This window comes from Macrobrachium rosenbergii, chromosome 54 (assembly GCF_040412425.1).
Source record: "Macrobrachium rosenbergii isolate ZJJX-2024 chromosome 54, ASM4041242v1, whole genome shotgun sequence".
NCBI lineage: Eukaryota > Metazoa > Arthropoda > Malacostraca > Decapoda > Palaemonidae > Macrobrachium > Macrobrachium rosenbergii.
Window position 1 is genome coordinate 12,793,730 of NC_089794.1, and position 18,873 is coordinate 12,812,602.

General features: G+C 35.5%; 2 protein-coding genes across 3 annotated transcripts in view; one reads left to right on the forward strand and one right to left on the reverse strand.

Moving 5' to 3' along the window:
* LOC136834756 (uncharacterized) overlaps nucleotides 1-18,873 on the forward strand; it is a 350,563-nt gene that overhangs the window by 23,602 nt on the left and 308,088 nt on the right. Inside the window, exon 3 of the mRNA XM_067097363.1 lies at nucleotides 4,644-4,697. Within this exon, the coding sequence (XP_066953464.1) occupies nucleotides 4,654-4,697 (44 nt within the window). The 5' untranslated portion in view covers nucleotides 4,644-4,653. The remainder of the gene's footprint in view (nucleotides 1-4,643; nucleotides 4,698-18,873) is intronic.
* Nucleotides 7,857-18,873, reverse strand: part of LOC136834755 (protein Wnt-16-like) — a 344,423-nt gene continuing 333,406 nt past the window's right edge. The window contains exons 4-7 of one of the 2 annotated variants that reach the window (XM_067097361.1): nucleotides 17,201-17,327; nucleotides 15,909-16,079; nucleotides 15,003-15,260; nucleotides 7,857-14,334 (exon numbers count right to left, since the gene is read on the reverse strand). In XM_067097361.1, coding sequence (XP_066953462.1) covers nucleotides 14,233-14,334; nucleotides 15,003-15,260; nucleotides 15,909-16,079; nucleotides 17,201-17,327 — 658 coding nt within the window. In that variant the 3' untranslated portion in view covers nucleotides 7,857-14,232. The remainder of the gene's footprint in view (nucleotides 14,335-15,002; nucleotides 15,261-15,908; nucleotides 16,080-17,200; nucleotides 17,328-18,873) is intronic. The other variant, XM_067097362.1, reaches the window with a different exon arrangement.

Below are 18,873 nucleotides of genomic sequence, written 5' to 3' on the forward strand. Positions count from 1 at the left end.
CAAGAAACGGAATCAGATCTTCTGTCAACGTGGCATCTCATTTTCGTCACGGTATGTTTGAAGGCATTTTCCCTCTACAATTATCTTGATTTCTTAATATCATAGGTAAAGAATAAATTAGTAAGCAAGGAAATATGAAATGAAGCATAACAATAGAGTAAGTTGGATGAGTGAAAAAATGAACAATCGTATGCAAACAGATAATAATGATAAATGTACATTTACAAGTACGGACAAAATAGTTAAGATTAAGGTGGCCTTGTGCCAGCACGGGATCTTAGAGAGAGCACGAATTCATTATACAAACAGCTTACCATTGCAGTTACTTAGATGTAAATACTGTATGGTGTTTCTTGTCTAGACGAAAATGTTAAATATTTATACATGGGCTATACATACAATGGTAAATCTGTAAAAATAAGAAAAATTTGTTATTGTTCATAGGTTGTGGAGAAGAAATGGACTGAAGACAAATCCTAAGTAGGGCGGAATACAAAGGAGATTAAAATACCTGGAAATAAAAACAACCCCTATAATCTTATAATTATAGCCTCAGGGTTTGTCTCAAAGACGTTCAAAGGTCTGTCAAATTGTTTTGTAAAATTGGCAGGGGCAGATCTTTAAACACCACGCCAGAGAGGTCTCTTCGTGCTTGGTATAGTGTAAGTAGAGGCAACCCACGGCTCACCTGGTAGTCCACTACAGGCTAAGATGAACACCAACTGGAGGCAGTATTCTCCTGCAGTAGCTCTCTTATCAGATAAGGAAACAATAAGCATTGTATCAATGCCGGCAAAAAGTTCTATTTCAAATTCATTACCGATGAAGTCCGTGTTTTGGAATATAATGTGTCCATATATCCCACCTTCATTCAATATGGGATTCAGCTATGTAATTACGTACTTGGTAAGGTACTTATATGAAAATGACTTTTTCATAATAAAATTGTTTCATATTTCTTTACCAAGTAATTACAGAAAAGGAGCCCACCCTCCTCCCCTCTTATGGACATAAGGGCAGAAACAAAATTAAGCTTACTTCAACTTGCCAGTTGTTTTCTCCGGGTGCTCCGAAAGTGGGCGGAGCCTGTCACCGGCACAAAAACAGTAGAAGCGCTACCGCGAATTTTTAAAAGGCTGCCGCACGAGTAGAAACGTTGGCTATGCAAATACTTGGTAAGTATATATGAAACTTAATTTTATTATGAAAATGTAATATTTTTTTTAAGATTTTACTTGCAAAACTGTGTTAATTTTTGGCTCACCTGAGGCGTTCAAATGCAAAAATTAAGAAAAAAATCTCATGTTCAAAATGACATGAGTTAGTTAAGTATACCATACAAAAGTCCTCTATTTTCTAACATTCAGCTATTTTGGGAATGTGTGTAATATTGTGTATCACTTGACTTTACTAGTGTATTCTATAAATATTGAATGTTATGTTCTTAGAAAACTTCTGTAATATGGAAGAAAGCCTGCTACCTAGCTGGAAGAGATATTGATTGGGTTTTATAGGTCAGCTTTCTTCCATTGCCAGATGGCAAATGGCAGGTTGTAGGTCATATATTTTCATCAGTCAGTTTTCAACCGAGATGAGTAAAAGGGTTCATTCACTGTTTATATTTTGATGATGAAAGACAGAGTTAAAAGTAATTATGGTATAAAGGAAAATGTAAATGCAGTTCTGCAAGTGAAGAGAAATCCGTTTAGGAAAACAGAATTGGACGACTTGACCAGGATTTCAACTTTAGTTGCCATGCCATAATACTAAAATATGCAACGATCATATCAAGTAATATAGCAAAACAAAATGCAGTGTCCCTCACTGATCATGATACGTAAAAGGAAGAAAAAATAATCCGGACGAGGAGTTTTCATTGAAAACATTTTTTACGGGTAAAGGTCCCCAGTTTGTTACTGTAGTTGGTCAATTTTTTATCAGCGTTTGTTACTTAATGTGGGGATATTTTGGTGAATAATTGTCTAATAATTAAGGCATTTTAGCTACACATATGCCATGAAATAGTGTTTGTAATTATTTACTCGATAGTCTGGTCAATGAATGTACAGTATTCAAAGTAAGGCATACCCAGGGACCCACTAAGTGGGTCCTGGGCATGCCGACGTGGGAAGATTTCGGAAAATATTTAATGAGAAGATGCTTACAGGCATTTTTATATTTTCAGTATAGGCCTATCAATCTTACGACTTCATTGTTAAGCTAGAAATGCATGTTTTTTTTTTTTTTTAATTAAGTGAAATGTGGAATATTACAGCTCAAACTGCGTTTCTGTTCCCGGGTAACCATAAAGCATTAATAATGATGGTCAGTTTTATGTAAATAGTTAACCAGTATTTTGTTAAGCAAATGATGATTACACATTATTCGTTATGCCCAGAACTAAGGCATTGCAAAGTTGTTTGTTCCTACTCTTATACAAACTTCCATTTTACAGTCATTCACTTACTGGAATGTACGGGCATACGAAAGCTTCTGACATGTCAGAAAGAATGAGACTGCTATAGTATTTAAAACAAGTAATACAAAATTGATATGTATCTTATGAATTATGAATAAAACTTAATTTGAATTTATATAACTTTAACAGAATTCCCTATAATATTTCGTCTCTGTTAAGTGATGAGTCCAGAGGTCCACATCAACATTTTTACCTCACTATTGGGCCTCGAAACACTCGTACTGTTACAAAGCCTGCTGAATTTGATAGACATTTACATGTCTTTGTTATAGAGACGACATATATTGCTGTGAAACACATGTATGGTGCTTTCAGTATTTTTATTAGAAGTGCACCTGATATCTATCACTGTGTACAGGTTGATAACCCACAAATGATGGCAAATGTAAAGAATCGCCAAGATTGCTTAGAAATTCGCCATTTACTAAATTCGTCTGTTTTGGTTTTAAATTCTAGTTGACACTGAGTTGCTAGTGTTGCCTTAAATTGTAGTTGAGATTTAGTTTAGCTCAACACAGTATATAGGTAATGTGACATTTTGCACCTCAAAATGTCTCATTCTTCCCTTTGTGTATCGCCTTTCAGAGAAATCTAAAATGACAAAAGAAAATCCTGCAGGAAATCTCATTTTGTATTGGTGTCTTAAATCTACCTACAGCTAAGGTACTTGACGAGTGACCACATTCACTCTGCAAGGTGTGAATTAATGTTTCTCGCTAAGACGTCCTTCCCACTCATAAACTGGTTCAGTTAACGTTGGTCCACAGCTTCCCAACTCTGCCCTCTCTGCGATGGTCTGAGATTTCATATACGTAAAAAAAAAGAAAAAAAAAAAAAGCGGCCTTGCTCTCTTTCGAAAGGTGTGCGCTTGATCTGGGCATCCGAGGCCCCAATTTCTGCCCGTTCCTACAAGGCAGAGTGACCCTACTATGCTCCAATGTTACCATTGATACTTCTCCCTTGTTTTCGTTTATTTCTTACTTGTAAACATACGTGGTGGAAACTTGCAATGCCAGGTCGTATTAAAACTTATTTTTATTTGTTGCCAGATTTTTAGCTTAGAATGAAAGCTGCTTCAAGAAATAAAGATAGCTTTTGATAGGTGATTGGTTTGCCTTTGACAGTCCATAATCTTTAATTTGGATCCCTTCCCGCTTCCCCCCATGTATAGTTGTATTTACCGTCTGTGAAAATTCCATGTTTACTTGAAGAACTTTGTCGTAATTGCTCGGAAGTTGATGCAACTTTATGAAAAGTCATTAACACATTGAATGTGAGAATTTGAATTGACCTTATACAAGTGAAATCCTTGAGTAACGAGTTTAGATTTAGAGCTTTAATGCCAATGGGACTTCAAGAGACTTTGGTACTCACGAAAGGAAAAGAAAAAGAGAAACAATAGGAATACAAAGGGAGTTAGTAATAATGTTGAGTTGGTGGCAACTTATTTGCTGTAAAAGAGTAGAAAACAAGTTGTTCTTTTTCTTTAACATTGTTTTCCTTAGGGGGACAGTGCCATCAGTGTGTTCCGTAGGGGAATATTGCCATCAGTACCTCACGTGGTACACTGTAGACATTCTTTTTTATAAAATTGTGTTCCGTAGGGGGATAGTGCCATCAGTGCACCTCACGTGGCACACTGTAGGCATTACTGTCTTTGCAGCGTCCCTTCGGCCCATAGCTGCAACCTCTCTAATAATTGTAGCCTATCTTCCATACGACTTTGTGTCTTCTCTAACAATTGTTTCGAGTGCAGCTGCGAGGTTTTCCGCCTGTTACACCTTTCAAATATTTTTACTGTCAGTTTCCCTTTCAGCGCTGAATGACCTCATAGGTCCCAGAGAATTTAGGCATTTGGCCTAAATTCTATATTCTGTCCTATTCCATAACATTGTGGTTCAAATACTAAAATATTTTATGTTGCTCATAATTGATTCATCAGTCAAACGGTGGTTTTTGAAATAATTTTTGGCTGCTTTGAATGATGATTTGTACTAATTTTAAAATTATATACATACATACATATATATATATATATATATATATATATATATATATATATATATATATATATATATATATATATATTCATGTTCACGCTTGCTTTTTCACACTTGTGCATAAGCTGCTCAAAATTATAGCATGGCCTTAATTTTCCTTGTAGAATAATATCTATGAAGTCGAGGAGGGTAAACACGTTCAGGATGAGGCTGTTTCGGTGAGTACAGTACACAGTTCACAATTGTATGTTTATATATTGACATTCTAACTTTTTGAGCTTTCATGTTTTCCGTATTTTTATTTATATATATATATATATATATATATATATATATATATATATATATATATATATAATATATATATATATATATATATATATATATATATATATATATATATATATATATATATATATATATATATATATATATGAATCTGAAACCTTGTAGAATCATTTATGTTGACATTGCAGTTTTGAAAATTTTCTTGCATATTTTACTTAATTTTACAATTGCCCTTTTTTATTTTTACTGCAGAGTAAATTTCATGCACAGGTACACGCACGTAGCTTTGGACGTTAGAAATTGTTGGCTTTGGCGCTAAATTCTGTTTATCCGTGTGAAAATCGGTTTTTATTCTGTTTTTTTTTCGGGCATTGAATTATAAATAACAGTGATCCAGCTCCGAAATGACAGCAGAATCAATTATAACATCACCTTACACAGACAAATGACAGAAGATTATCACTATATTGTTTTCTTCCCAAGGGTCAAACTTTCTTCTCCGAACAATATATAATTAGTTGTGCTTTTCCGTCGCAATACTTCACATAACTGCAACAATATTTATGCAGTTTCTGTTGAAGTCAGTGGCATTGTTCGCATATATTATTTTCTTATCAAGATTTTGAATCAGTCTGGACTTCTTTTTCTCCTCTGGCAAGCTTCTCAGGAATAAAGAAAAATCATTCAGGATTCTTTATTCTTTTTCTGGTCGACGGACTATATACATATATATATATATATATATATATATATATATATATATATATATATATATATATATATATATATATATATATATATATATATATATATAAATAAATATGTACATGATGCATATATATAATATGTTTGTGTTTGTATGTATAAATATTGTACATGATGCATATATATAATATGTTTGTGTTTGTATGTATAAATATTGTTAGATTGCAACATAGTGTAAAGTACAGGGAATTTTTTTGTTTAATAGACTTTGTTATCGTTTAAAGTATGTGGACTTACTCTGGAAAAGAAATGTTATACCATTGATCAGCGAATGTAACAAATACCTACCGTATATGCTTTTAAAAAAGTTGTATAGGAGTCCCTTTGGCCTTGAAAAATTGTCATAACATTTGGGGTCATGTCCCAACAGATGAAGACTTGCATTTATTCAGTCTTATGATTTAGCCTAGATCCTGAGAAGAATTTTCTGTATCGTGGATTTAAAGCTCAGTTGTAAAAATGAGACCTCACTTATGTAACGGCTCCCCAATTTCTTGTGTGATGTTCATTGCTTTTGTGCGTCGTATTATTCTGTCTTTTCGTTGCTTCCTCATCCCGTTCGATAATTCTGTTTCCTTCTAAATATTCGCTTATGGATTCAAGGGTGTTCGCGGGGTTTCACGCATCAAAGCTTAGCAGTATATGAAGATTCTGAAACGTGTGTAAACGGTTTCCACAAATTTTATATGAAACCATAAGACCTGTTCATGCGGCTGTTTAATCTTTTAGAGTGTCATTACCTTTATAAATGTGTTTCATGAAATATCTCACATTCTGTAAGTGCGTTTCTTGAATTATCTTGCATTTTGTAAATGCCTTTCATGAGCTATCTCGCATTCTGTAAATGCCTTTCGTGAAATATTTGGCACTCCGTAAAGACGTTTCATGAATTATGTAGCACTCTGTAAATGCGTTTCAGGAATTCCTGTTCATTCTGAAAATGCATTTCGGTAATGGAAATGCGTTTCAAGAATTATCTTGCGTTCTGTAATTGTGTTTCATTAATGATCTGGCATTCTGTAAATGCGTTTCAGGAACTATCTTGCATTCTGTAAATGCATTTCAAGGATTATCTCACATTCTTTAAATGCATTTCATTAATGATCTCATTTTGTAATTGCGTTTCAAGAATTATCTCGCTTTCTGTAAATGTTTTTCGAGAAGTGTGTCTCATTCTTTAAATGCGCTTCAAGCATTATCCCGCATTCTGTAAATGCGTTTTATTTATGAACTGTCATCTGTAAGTGTGTTTCATTAATGATCTCACTTTCTTTAATTGCGTTTCAAGAACTACCTCGCATTCTGCAAATGCGTTTCAAGGATTATCTCGCATTCTGCAAATGCGTGTCAAGGATTATCTTGCATTCTGTAAATGCGTTTCATTAACGATCTCGCATTTTGTAAATGCGTTTCAAGAATTATCTTGCATTCTGTAAATGCGTTTCATTAACGATCTCGTATTTTATAAATGCGATTCAAGAATTATCTTGCATTCTTTAAATGCATTTCGTTAATGATCTCACATTTTGTAAATGCGTTTCTAGAATTATCTCACATTCTGTCAGTGCTTTTCAAGAATTATCTCACATTCTGTCAGGGCTTTTCAAGAATTATCTCACATTCTGTCAGTGCTTTTCAAGACTTATCTCACATTCTGTCAGTGCTTTTCAGGAATTATCTCACATTCTGTCAGTGCTTTTCAAGAATTATCTCACATTCTGTCAGTGCTTTTCAAAAATTATCTCACATTTTGTCAGTGCTTTTCAAGAATTATCTCACATTTTTTCAGTGCTTTTCAAGAATTACCTTGCAGTCTGTCAGTTTGCTTCAAGAATGATCTCGCAGTTTGTAAATGAATGATCTCGCATTCTGAGAGACCATTATTTATGAGGATTTGATATTTTCACCTCAAAATGGCACTGACATGAACACATGTCAAGCTCTAATATTTCATTTTGGTTTGAAACACTTGACAGAATTGGTGATGCTGATGTTAATAAGTTTTAAGATTTGTTTTGGTGTCACTGAAACACCAGGCAGTTAATAGTTGTTGATGCAGCTAAGTTTAAGGATAGCTGTCATTGTGCTTTTAAGCCCAAATGCACCGTGCCATTGTTTTTCTAAATGTTTATATTTTATATAAGATATAATCTTGTTTTTGCATATTTTTCCTATGTATTTTCTATTTTCATAGTCATGTTTTTTCTCGTTTTTCGATGCTTGACTGTAACGGAATGTTTGTTAATAATAATAATAATAATAATAATAAATAATAATAATAATAATAATAATAATAATAATGAAAAGGTATTGAAACAAGGAGACATATAAGGGCTATTTTATTGCCACAATACAAATCTTTAAATGTTACCTAGGACAAGGAGAGCTTGAGTTCTAGTTTCTAGAGGAGTACTGAAGTAACTTGAAACATCAGAACAACCGGATTTCATTTTTCTCTAAATATAATGAGTACAGTGAATATCAGAAATAAAATCTGTGGAAAATATATAGAGTAAAGCGAATGTTGGTTCTTACGACTTATTCAGTGGACAAATATCTTAAGTGTCGTCGAATAGTAGAGAGTTAGTCTCGATAAATACAAAAAAAAAAACTAATCGCACGGTGATCTTAATATGTCAAAGAAAACGTGAAAGAAAATGATGATCATGAAATGAAAGGTATGAAAAATTCGTAAAAGATAATGACGGCGAAATAAGAAGACTCGCAGAGAAAACTAGAAAACAAACCCAGCTGGTGAGTGAGTGGGCTGATTTCCGCAGTGCACCTCTCGCCTCTCCTTGGGTTGGATCTGGACAAGCTTCAAGGACGCGGACATATTATACATCTGATCTGGGGCGATAGAATAGAGCGTTTGAACAAGGGCTAATTTGCGCGATCGTAAATCTCTTTGCCTTAAATAAAATATATCTACAGATGAGAACCGAGGGCGCACTGGGGAATACGTTACTCATTCTTATATGTTTTTTTGTTTTTTTTTTATCTTGTGGAAGAGCTGAGTCAATATAAGAGTAATGTTATAGCTTTCTCTATCCACTGGACGCTGCTCCTGTGTGTGTGTTGGGTGTGTGTGGGTTTTCTGTGTATATGTGTAACCTATCATTACACGCCTCCCTCATCATCTAAGCTAATTGAGAACATCAATAAGTTAATGTATATTATTTTCTCTTTGCTTATTCTGATTTTCTTTCAAGTGGGAGCAGAACCTGGTGGGTATATTGCTTTTGTATATATCTGGTGCAATATGTTCAGTCAATTCTGATGGGTATGCCTACCTGTGGCTGACAGAATGAATGCTCAGGAAGCCGAGTATGGCTGTAAAAATGCCGCTAATGGATGAGAACATGGAATAGCATGTCTGACAGATTGATTGCCAAGGGTCAGTAGCTTACAGTCATAGCTAATAGAATGACTGCCAAGAGACCAAAGCATGTAAATATATCACTGACTGAATGACTGGCAAGGGACCAAAGCTTTTAATCATGTGGCTGACAAAATTATTGCCAACAGACCGAAGCATGTAATATGTTAGATAGAATGATTGCCAAGGGACCAAAGCATGTTGAAAGGCGAATAGAATAATTGTCAGAGGACCAGAGCATGTAATCATATAGGTGAAGAACGATTGCCAAGTGACCAAAGCATGTAATCACTGGGCTGACAGAGTTATGACCAACAGACCAAAGCCTGTAGTATGGTTGATAGAATGATTGCCAAGGGACCAAAGCATATCATATGACTAATAGAATGACTGCCAAAAGACTGGAGCATGTAATCATATGGCTGACAGATTATTGCCAGTGGATCAAAGCGTGTCATATGACTGATAGAATGATACTCAAGGGACCAGAGCATGCAGTCATATGGGTGACAGAATGATTGCCGAAGGTCCAAAGCATGTAATCATGTGGCTGACAGAATTACCGCCAGTGAGCTAAAGCATGTAATATGACTGACAGAATGATTGCCAAGGGTCTACAGCATGCAATCATATGGCTGAAAAACATTGCCAACGGACCAAAGAACGTGATATAACTGACAGAATGATTGCCGAGGGACCAAAGCGTGTATTTGTATGACCAGAGAAACACCCATGTCATATGGCTGTTTGAAATCCTCGGCCACAGACTGGAATATGTTGACTTATTGCTAATTGCAAACTTACCAAGTGAGGAGAGTAGGTTACGTATGATATGTTGGTTAAATTGATTGAGAAGGTCCCAGCATATTCATTTATGTAGCTGATGGAATGCCAAGGGAATAGTACACTTCATCAGATGAACTATGAAATTCTTTCCAAAGAGGAAGCAATGATATACAGTGGTTTATGCCTATTCGGTCTTATGATGATAAGAACTTAATCTTTTAGAATGACTTATACTCTTCATTGATGGATCTCAGAAGGTCCACACAAATAGTCACAAACTTCCCTCGGGAGATAGTGTTAAAAGGTAATTCTTGGACCCTCGTAAAGGATGACACAGGGACAAGTCAGAGTCTTCAAAACAGTGCTACTTATGTCAAATTTGATAAAAAACTGTTGAATCACATAATAGCCAGCCATCCTTATCACAGAGAGACACTTGCCGTAGATTTAATGTTATTTTGGCATTTATTCACGGCATCTCATTTATTATTAATAAACAGTTTAACCAGACCACTTTCTCAATCACAAGTGACATGAACGTCGCAAATATCTGGTAGTACTCTGTACTGCGTACTGAAGGATCTATGCAGCATTACCTCGGCTTCCAGTTTTTTATCCCTTTAGTGTCTTCCCACCTAGCTACCCATTTACTCCAAGAAATAACTAAATAAAAATAAGAAAGCATAGCTATTTCAGCAAGTGTAAGTTCTCAGCATTTCCATTCTTTTAAGGTAACAGAATGAAATCCAAGCAAATAAAGTTCTCTCATCCACAGTATATTTTGAATGATAGCAAAACAGTTTCTTTCAGCTGCTGGTGACATACCCAGAAGACGTGACTGTAGCATCTCTGTATATATATATATTTATTTACTGTATATATATATGGAACACTAACTGGTATAGCTACATATGTCTTGAGTTGAACTGGGAGGACTGTTTATTCAACAGAATTGAGATGCATCCAATTTTTTGGTGATATTTCCAGATTAAGAATACATTGTCGGTATAGAAATAAATCTAAATGACACGAAAGTCTGAAGAAACAATGGTTTCCCAAGCTGAATAATAATGATTTTAGAATTTGTTGACTTTTTACAAAGCCCTTTTTTGCAAGTACAGAACAACAAGTATTGCAATCAGGACAGGGTAAAACTTCTGTCTGAATCGTTTGAAAGATTGAAAAAACTTACTTAAACAACAAGGTAATTCTCTTGAAAACTAGAGTACAGCCAAACTATGTTCCTCAGATAAGAAATATGGCACTATACAAACTCACAGAGTTCTCCCAGTTCAACGCAGGACGAAGTTTTGACAGTTTGCACCAAACAGTTGAAGAAATTCATTTCCGCCCTTGAATTCACTGTGATCAATACGCTCGACAGTGTTTTTTTTTCTTTCGAATGACACTTCGAGAGCGAGTTGGCCTTCCTTGTGGAAAAAAAGAAGAAAAACACGAGAGGGACTTTAGCAAGCAACTGTGTGCAAAGAGTCTGGACCCTACCGACCCTACTCACTGAAACAGATTCAGCACTAATCAAATAGGAATTTCTACACCATTGTTTTGAATGCGCGTTATCATACAGCTATGTACACGAAAAGAAAATGAGAAACAGAATTCCGCCGAAGTGAACAAACACCCAGTTCGTCGTTTCCGCATCGAAACGGAAGTTGATCAGATGTAGAAACTGAATACGGAACTTGGGGAGTTTCTTCTGATGCTCAAGACGGCGTAGAAATAGAATCCAGCTCTGGATGAAATGAAGGAATTTGGCAAAAGATCTTATTGTATAAATTTGATGGCAGCAGATTAAAGGAATACGCTGACAATGAGTGAACGTGGGTCCAAATAAAAAAAAAATAATAATGAAAAGATGAAGTATCTTTTGGGTTCAACTGTATATTTACATTATCATCAGACCTGACCTGACCTTGACTTCAGAAATAATAATACGGACCCACAGTTCTCGGTACGAAGAAAAGAGTTACAAAAAATTCAGCATCTTTAAATTGCTCTTCAAGAAAAGCCTGATTGCAGGTCAGGGTAATTTTTGCTTCCAGCAGTTTGAAGTGGCTTCAGATTTCATATCTGAATCCCAAAAATATGTTGTCATTTCAGTACTAGAGGTTTTATCAGTTGCTTTTAAATTTTATTAGAAGAAGGGTGAAATTTTATGAATTTTTGCAGATTCCCCTTATACATTTCTCTCTACAGCAAAAAAAAAAAAAAAAAATGCGTGCAGTGAATGACTTAGTGTCTTTTCCTCATTATGAAAAGTAGGTACAAAATAATCGCATATTCAGAGAAACTATTCGTAATCAATTAGTTCATCACCACTTTTGTAAATATCGAGCACAGCATTACATATTCAATTTTGTCAGCCAACCTCCCAGGGCCTAGAAAAAGGATAAAGCTTTCACTTAACTGTCTGTGGTATCACACAAGACATCTTGCTGTCTCATTCATCAATCCAAAGCATCAACGTATGAAAAAAAAGAGAGAGAGACAAAAATAGAAACCATCTGATATTTTATTTTGTCAGTCGTATTGACGCCAAGAAATCTTTTTTTGCCTACGCTACAGACAGAGATGCTCGGGCAGGGACAGGAAGGAGAGACGGAGCCTTTTCATAAATCTCTGCTGATTGGCGGAATTCCTCTTTGCTGTCGGCTGGCCAGGCAAAAATGGCTGCTTGATAACAGAGTGACTCTTCTAGTTCAAAGGGAGTGACGGCAAAGTCATTTTTGGGAGCCTGCTTATGTTCGTCGGTTGGGGAAAGTCAGTATTTGAATTGTAGCCATGATGCCAGGTTTGGGAATTTGAGGGTGGGGAGGGGAGAAGGAGGGGGTGGATGATTGGGGTTGGGTTGGGGAGGGGACGAATATTCCTCCCAAGAGACTAGAATGAGTCGGGTCTGGAGATGAGAGTAAGTGATAACACTTCATTATTAAAGTTGCAATCTGTTTTACTTTTTTTTTTAATGTATAAGCGGAAAAGTAATATACTTCAGTATATACAAACACAGCCATAGCTCCGGGAGCCTGTGGCCGATATACCATAAATATGAGGTATTCCTTTGATCCAATTACATTATATCAGACTTAATATACATCTAAACAGCATCTGTTACTATATCATTATTGCAGTATATCATTTGCAATGAATCATCATAAAAATAAAACGGAAAATTCTTGTGACATACAAGAATGGGTTGGTTTGAATGTATGTTTAGAATCAGTGCAAGATTATTGCCATTGTAGTTTTTTTTTTCAGAATATTAGAGAATAGGTGTTTGGACGTGTTATAATTTAAGTAGGGCATTTAACCTTTATTGCCTTGGAAATAAATATCTTTCTATCTCAAATGCAAAAAAGTGAGATAGGATTAAAACGAAAATTTTTTTCTTAGAACAGACTTCCCATGATATTTTAAAAATATCTTTATAAATAATGATAGAAAGAATATAATTGAACGTGATTATTATGCACTTAATTCTGCTGATAAGCTTCAAAGTTTTCATTAAAAAAAGAAATTGTTTTCTGACCATTTGTCATCTTTCTGAAGGAAATATAAAAGTCAGGAGTAAAGGTTCCACTTCATTCTGAGGAGAGTATCTTTGTTATTTTGGACGAAACATTTTGATCACCAGGTGAAACTTTATGGGACGAGTCTGTTACATTAGTTGGCATGTTGATTTTCTCTTTGCTTCTCAGAGGGAGAAGAAGAAGAAGAGAAAAGAAGAAGAAGTAGAAATAGGGCTTTCATTCTCTCAGTCAACTTCAAGCAACTGAGGTTTTTCCTAAAGAGTCGTGAGGCTGCCTGCGTAGGGTACACACATATCTATCAACATCATACATCGTTAAAACATAGAATTGAAACGATACATGCTAATGCTTACATATTAACGAGTTCTTTGAAAACATGACCAACAGAAGAAGAAAGCATTTTAATCTAAAGTTCAGCATTTCAGAGATATGGCGACGCTTGCTGCCTTAAATCTGTTTACCAGAAAGGAAATCACTTCTTCGCATGCTGTCAAGGTTTTACAACACAACACTTCATCTCCATCTTACATGCTGTTAGGGGTTTATGAGACAACACAATGTTTCCACTTAGCAGCCAAAGCATCATTTGCACTGCTAAATCGTGGTTATCATGTCTTTTCCACCTTTGATTAGCAATGTCTCTTACTTCATTGTTAATCTATCAACACGGGATAACGTTCTGTTCTGATCTGATGGTTTTACTCTCAGAACCCCTTTTGCAAAGTTCGAATGCAGGTCCAAGCTTAGCACTGTTCCTTTTCAAAGTATAAACCTCCAGATTTGGGCGCTCAATAATTGTCAAGTTTTGAGAAATTTAGCCATGTTGAGGGACTGTTTCTGTCTCAGTAAGTAGACCACCTCATAGATTTCTTTCGCAGCATACCGGAGACACTTCGATCGAACAGCGAAGACTGTTTAGTTCCTCAGACATTCCTTTCACTCCCATGCCATTAACCCAAGACTTAGGGAAACCTGAAGCCAAATCGAGTTTTATTTGCAGGTGTACACGTCCACATTAGTCACGCAGGTCTTGCATTTGACGTAACAGCACCAGACGAACTTGCAGTGACATCTGTCGACGTACGTCTCCACCTGTGAAGAGACGTAAATTACGGTCAAATCCACTTATGGCCAAAGAAAACATTTTTTATGTATAGAGGTGAATTCACTACATAAACTAAATAGTTCAATACTTGCAGTGTAATAATGCCTAAAACTTAAGGTATCAATGTAAGTAGATTATTAAGAAACAAAGTAATGCAATTGAAACCAAGATACATCTCTCCTAGGTTTAATTGATTATGAAATGGAAAACACTTATGATATAGTTAGTAAATAGTCTACATATATGATGAATATACATGATGTATGCATGTCTCACAATATGTTTATCTTCGTTTCTCCATCCTACATCCCCCGTAGGAGGGTAGTTCCGTCAGTGCACCTCACGTGGTGTACTGTAGGAAATACTAAAAGGGGGTTGCAGGGTCCCTTTGGCTCCTAGCTTCCCCCACTTTTTAGCCTTTCACTTTACCCACATTCCTGCTCCCTTTCTTCACTCTTGCTGTCCAAGAGTCGGGTTCCCTCACAGTTCCACCTTTAGATCTTTGTACTTTTTTCTCTGTTTTCTGGATCTCTTTGAGTTGCTATCCAACCACTCCAGCTCCCTCTTTTCGCTGCCTTAAGCGTGAATGGCCAAAAGTGCTCCAGTGCCAAAATCTCATAAATATAAAGAATCAGGTCCATCCTGCACCACTAACCTTAGTATTGTATCCTCGGCCGCAACAGAGCAGTTTGCAGGAGTCGGCCCCATTGGACGTCTTGTTGCAGTAGCGACCATGAGTGCCCAGGATCCCCTTCTTCTTGTCCTGCACGCAGTAGTTGGGTGACTTGTGGATGTGGACCAAGTCATCCTTCCCTGCCGGGAAGCGGCGGTTTCGACGGCTGCGGCGCTTTCGTCGCCTTCTGCGGGGAGGCTCCCTTCGGCGTGAGGAACTCCTTCGCTTCTTGCGCTTCAACTGGAAGGAAAATTTGCCTCGTGAGTCCAGTATTCAAGCATTTATACTATACGAGTGTTTATATACCAATGAACTTGCTTTGAAAAGTCGTATGGTCAAGCATATTAAGAAACAAGTTTTGAGAAAGCATGCTTCTAAATTTATAAGCTGCATTATGAAATCAATTGATAACCTGAAGTTCACTGTGGAATCGTTATTATCATCGAAGCCAATTTTTACATATTGATTATTGTGGGGGCCTTTCATTATCAATGGATTATCATAGAATCCCTAAAATACCAATTGACAACAGAGGATTTCCATTTTTTCCTATGGATTATCATTGAATCCTTTCATTGCGTATGAAAAATGAAATACCTCTATTTTTTTATGCTTTGTCATGGAATATTTATTTTCTGTGAATTGTGACGGAATCCTCTTTTCTAAGTAAGTATCATAGTCTTTTCACGTCATAAATTACCGCAGAATCCCTCAGTGATGCATGGAACATAGGAAATCTCTGTGTTACCTATGGATTACCTTTGAATCCCTCTTAGAATCAGACAGAATCCAACTCTTCACCCAATGGTTATCATAGAACCGTTCCGTTTCCTAGGGTTTAATATAGAATCACTTTATTACCTACAAATTGTAATGGAATCCTATTACCTGCAAATTATCATGGAGTCCCTCCATTACCTGTACTGCGCTGTGGTACTTCAGCTTGAGGTAATCTCCAACGGCAGAAAAGGTGGGGATGGAGCGCCAGCAGGTCTTCACTTCGCATGAGCCAGACACACCGTGACATCGACACTGCATCTTCATGAGACGAGCCACGGCCTGTGGGAAAATGCCCGGTGGTTAATTACCAAGATACTTCAATACACTTTTCAGGAACAATATACATATATATACACACGCACACAAACTCTTGTATTCCCACAGTGGTCCCGTGGTCGAAGAAGAACTAGATCCTCACATCCAAGACTTTCGACTTTTATACAAAAAAAAAAAAAAAAAAAAAAAAAATATATATATATATATATATATATATATATATATATATATATATATATATATAGTTAAACCAGACCACTGAGCTGATTAACACCTCTCCTAGAGAGGGCTGGCCCGAAGGATTAGACTTATTTTACGTGGCTAAGAACCAGTTGGTTACCTAGCAACGGGACCTACAGCTAATTGTGGAATCCGAACCACATTATAGCGAGAAATTAATTTGTCACCAGAAATAAATTCCTCTAATTCTTCGTCGGCCGGCCGGAGACTCGAACTCGGGCCTACCAGAGTGCTAGATCCTAAAGATGGCTATAAAATAGAAGTCGAAAGTCTTCGTATCTCCCTTTATTTTCATGCGAGAATCATATCTATATACACACACACACACACACATATATATATATATATATATATATATATATGTATATAAATGTATTATTTATTTATTTATTTAAATATTCCTTCATATTAAATTTCCAAGTCGTATTCAGCCTACCAATTTTTTTATTTGCATATATATGTATATATATATATATATATATATATATATATATATATATATATATATATATATATATATATATATACCAGTATATATGTATATATATACATACATATACATATATGCATTCATATGTAATTTCAAGTCTTATTCAGCCTACCCAGTTTATTATTTTCATTTATATAATATATATATATATATATATATATATATATATATATATATATATATATATATATATATATTTAATGTGCATTAAATTTCCAAGTGTTATTCAGCCTACCCAGTTTTATTTGCATATGTATATATATATATATATATATATATATATATATATATATATATATATATATATATATATATATATATATATATATATATATATAAAAGACTAAAAGGGCAAGCCTGAAAGACAATGCTTACATCATTGTAAAGCACTTACCTCCCTTCCAGCTTCATTATTATGAAGGTTCATCAAGTTTCGTTTCCGTTTAAATTTCTTGTGGCGTTCTTTCTCGGGAGCATCGACGAACTGGCGGGCGAATTGGATTCCAAATCGTAAGTTGTCGCTGAAAGGAGGAGGATAAAGAGTAATGTTATATTTTACGGAAGTGATTTATGTCGAATTCCATAGGCAAAGAAAGTAAGGTCGAAGAGGTGAATGTAGTTACCGCTACAAGAGTTGAGAAAATGTACCAAACTAAAGGTAGGAATGTAGAGAAAACGGACATTTTCACATTCTTACTTGGGGAACTTAAGAAAATTCTCGTACGACCCACAGACTTAAAAGTTGAATTACATTGGTAAACCTAGCAGAAAAATGATGAATGAGAATTTTCGAAGTAAAATTATTGACAACAAGATTTTTCTTTACAATTAACAGCTTTAATAAGGAACTGGCTACTTCCATTCTTCTAATATCAACGCAAAACAATAACGAGTCCGCTATCTTCCGTTAACCCTCATTACCCTATTGCTTATGAACATTTGTAACGTTTTCCTTTTACATGTGCTTACAAGCTCTTATCAGTCTGAACAGTTTCTCTGTAATATCAGCAATCAACACCAACTCCCGTAAATATCACCCATATAACACTCCATTCACAGAAATATCACCCATATAACACTCCATTCACATCTCTTTTTCGTCCATATTAGGTGCTACTAGAGTATGATATCTACCATCCATTTTCTACATTTGACCCCTCAGGGGCTAGTACTAAACACGGTGAGTCACTGTTTCAACGTGTTTAATACTAGCCCCTGGGTGATCAAATAGTTTTGCATATAGTTTGAGGAAGCAATTGCCATAGACCTTAATTGGGTTGTGTGGTAGATAGCATCCTAATTTTTGGTAGGTCGCGAATAGCTCGGTAGATATCATGCTATAGTAACAACAGATGTTAAGTGGGCGTTACACTTTTGTCTCATCAACTTTTATACCAGACCAGTCAACGTTGCATTTACATACACTCTTAATAACCCTTACTACATGTGATAGCTGTCATTTATAGGCTGAATAGCCTTATACACATTTAATACAATTATTTATATATATATATATATATATATATATATATATATATATATATATATATATATATATATATATATATTATATACATACACGTAATTGTATATATACATATACATATAAACATATGCATACATATACACTTATATAAGTATATATGTGTGTGTGTAAATTGTGTAAATTTCTCGTAAATTCCACCAAAGATTCGCCCCTATAGCGGACGTTAGTGACCACTTGCTGGCGGTTGTGTTTACTCAGGCCAATACTAGCAGAATAAGCGTCTGAAAGGGATTTCTAAGAAGAAAACAACTGTGATTGGCGGCCACAAACGCGTACTTTAAAACGTCAAAACAGTGACATTACGTTTTGAGGACGGTTGATCTTAGCTGTAAAAGTTCGCTTGTGAACGAAATTCACTGAAACCTATTTTTCCTTTAGATTCTCAAAAGTTGGTTAAGTGAGATTGACAGCTTTGTGGAAATAATGTATGTACACAGTCAAAGTGTTTTTAACAAACGCTGCAATCAGTTTTCCTTGGCAATTCCATGAAAATTGAATGTGGGAAACAAAGCTGCCAGGAA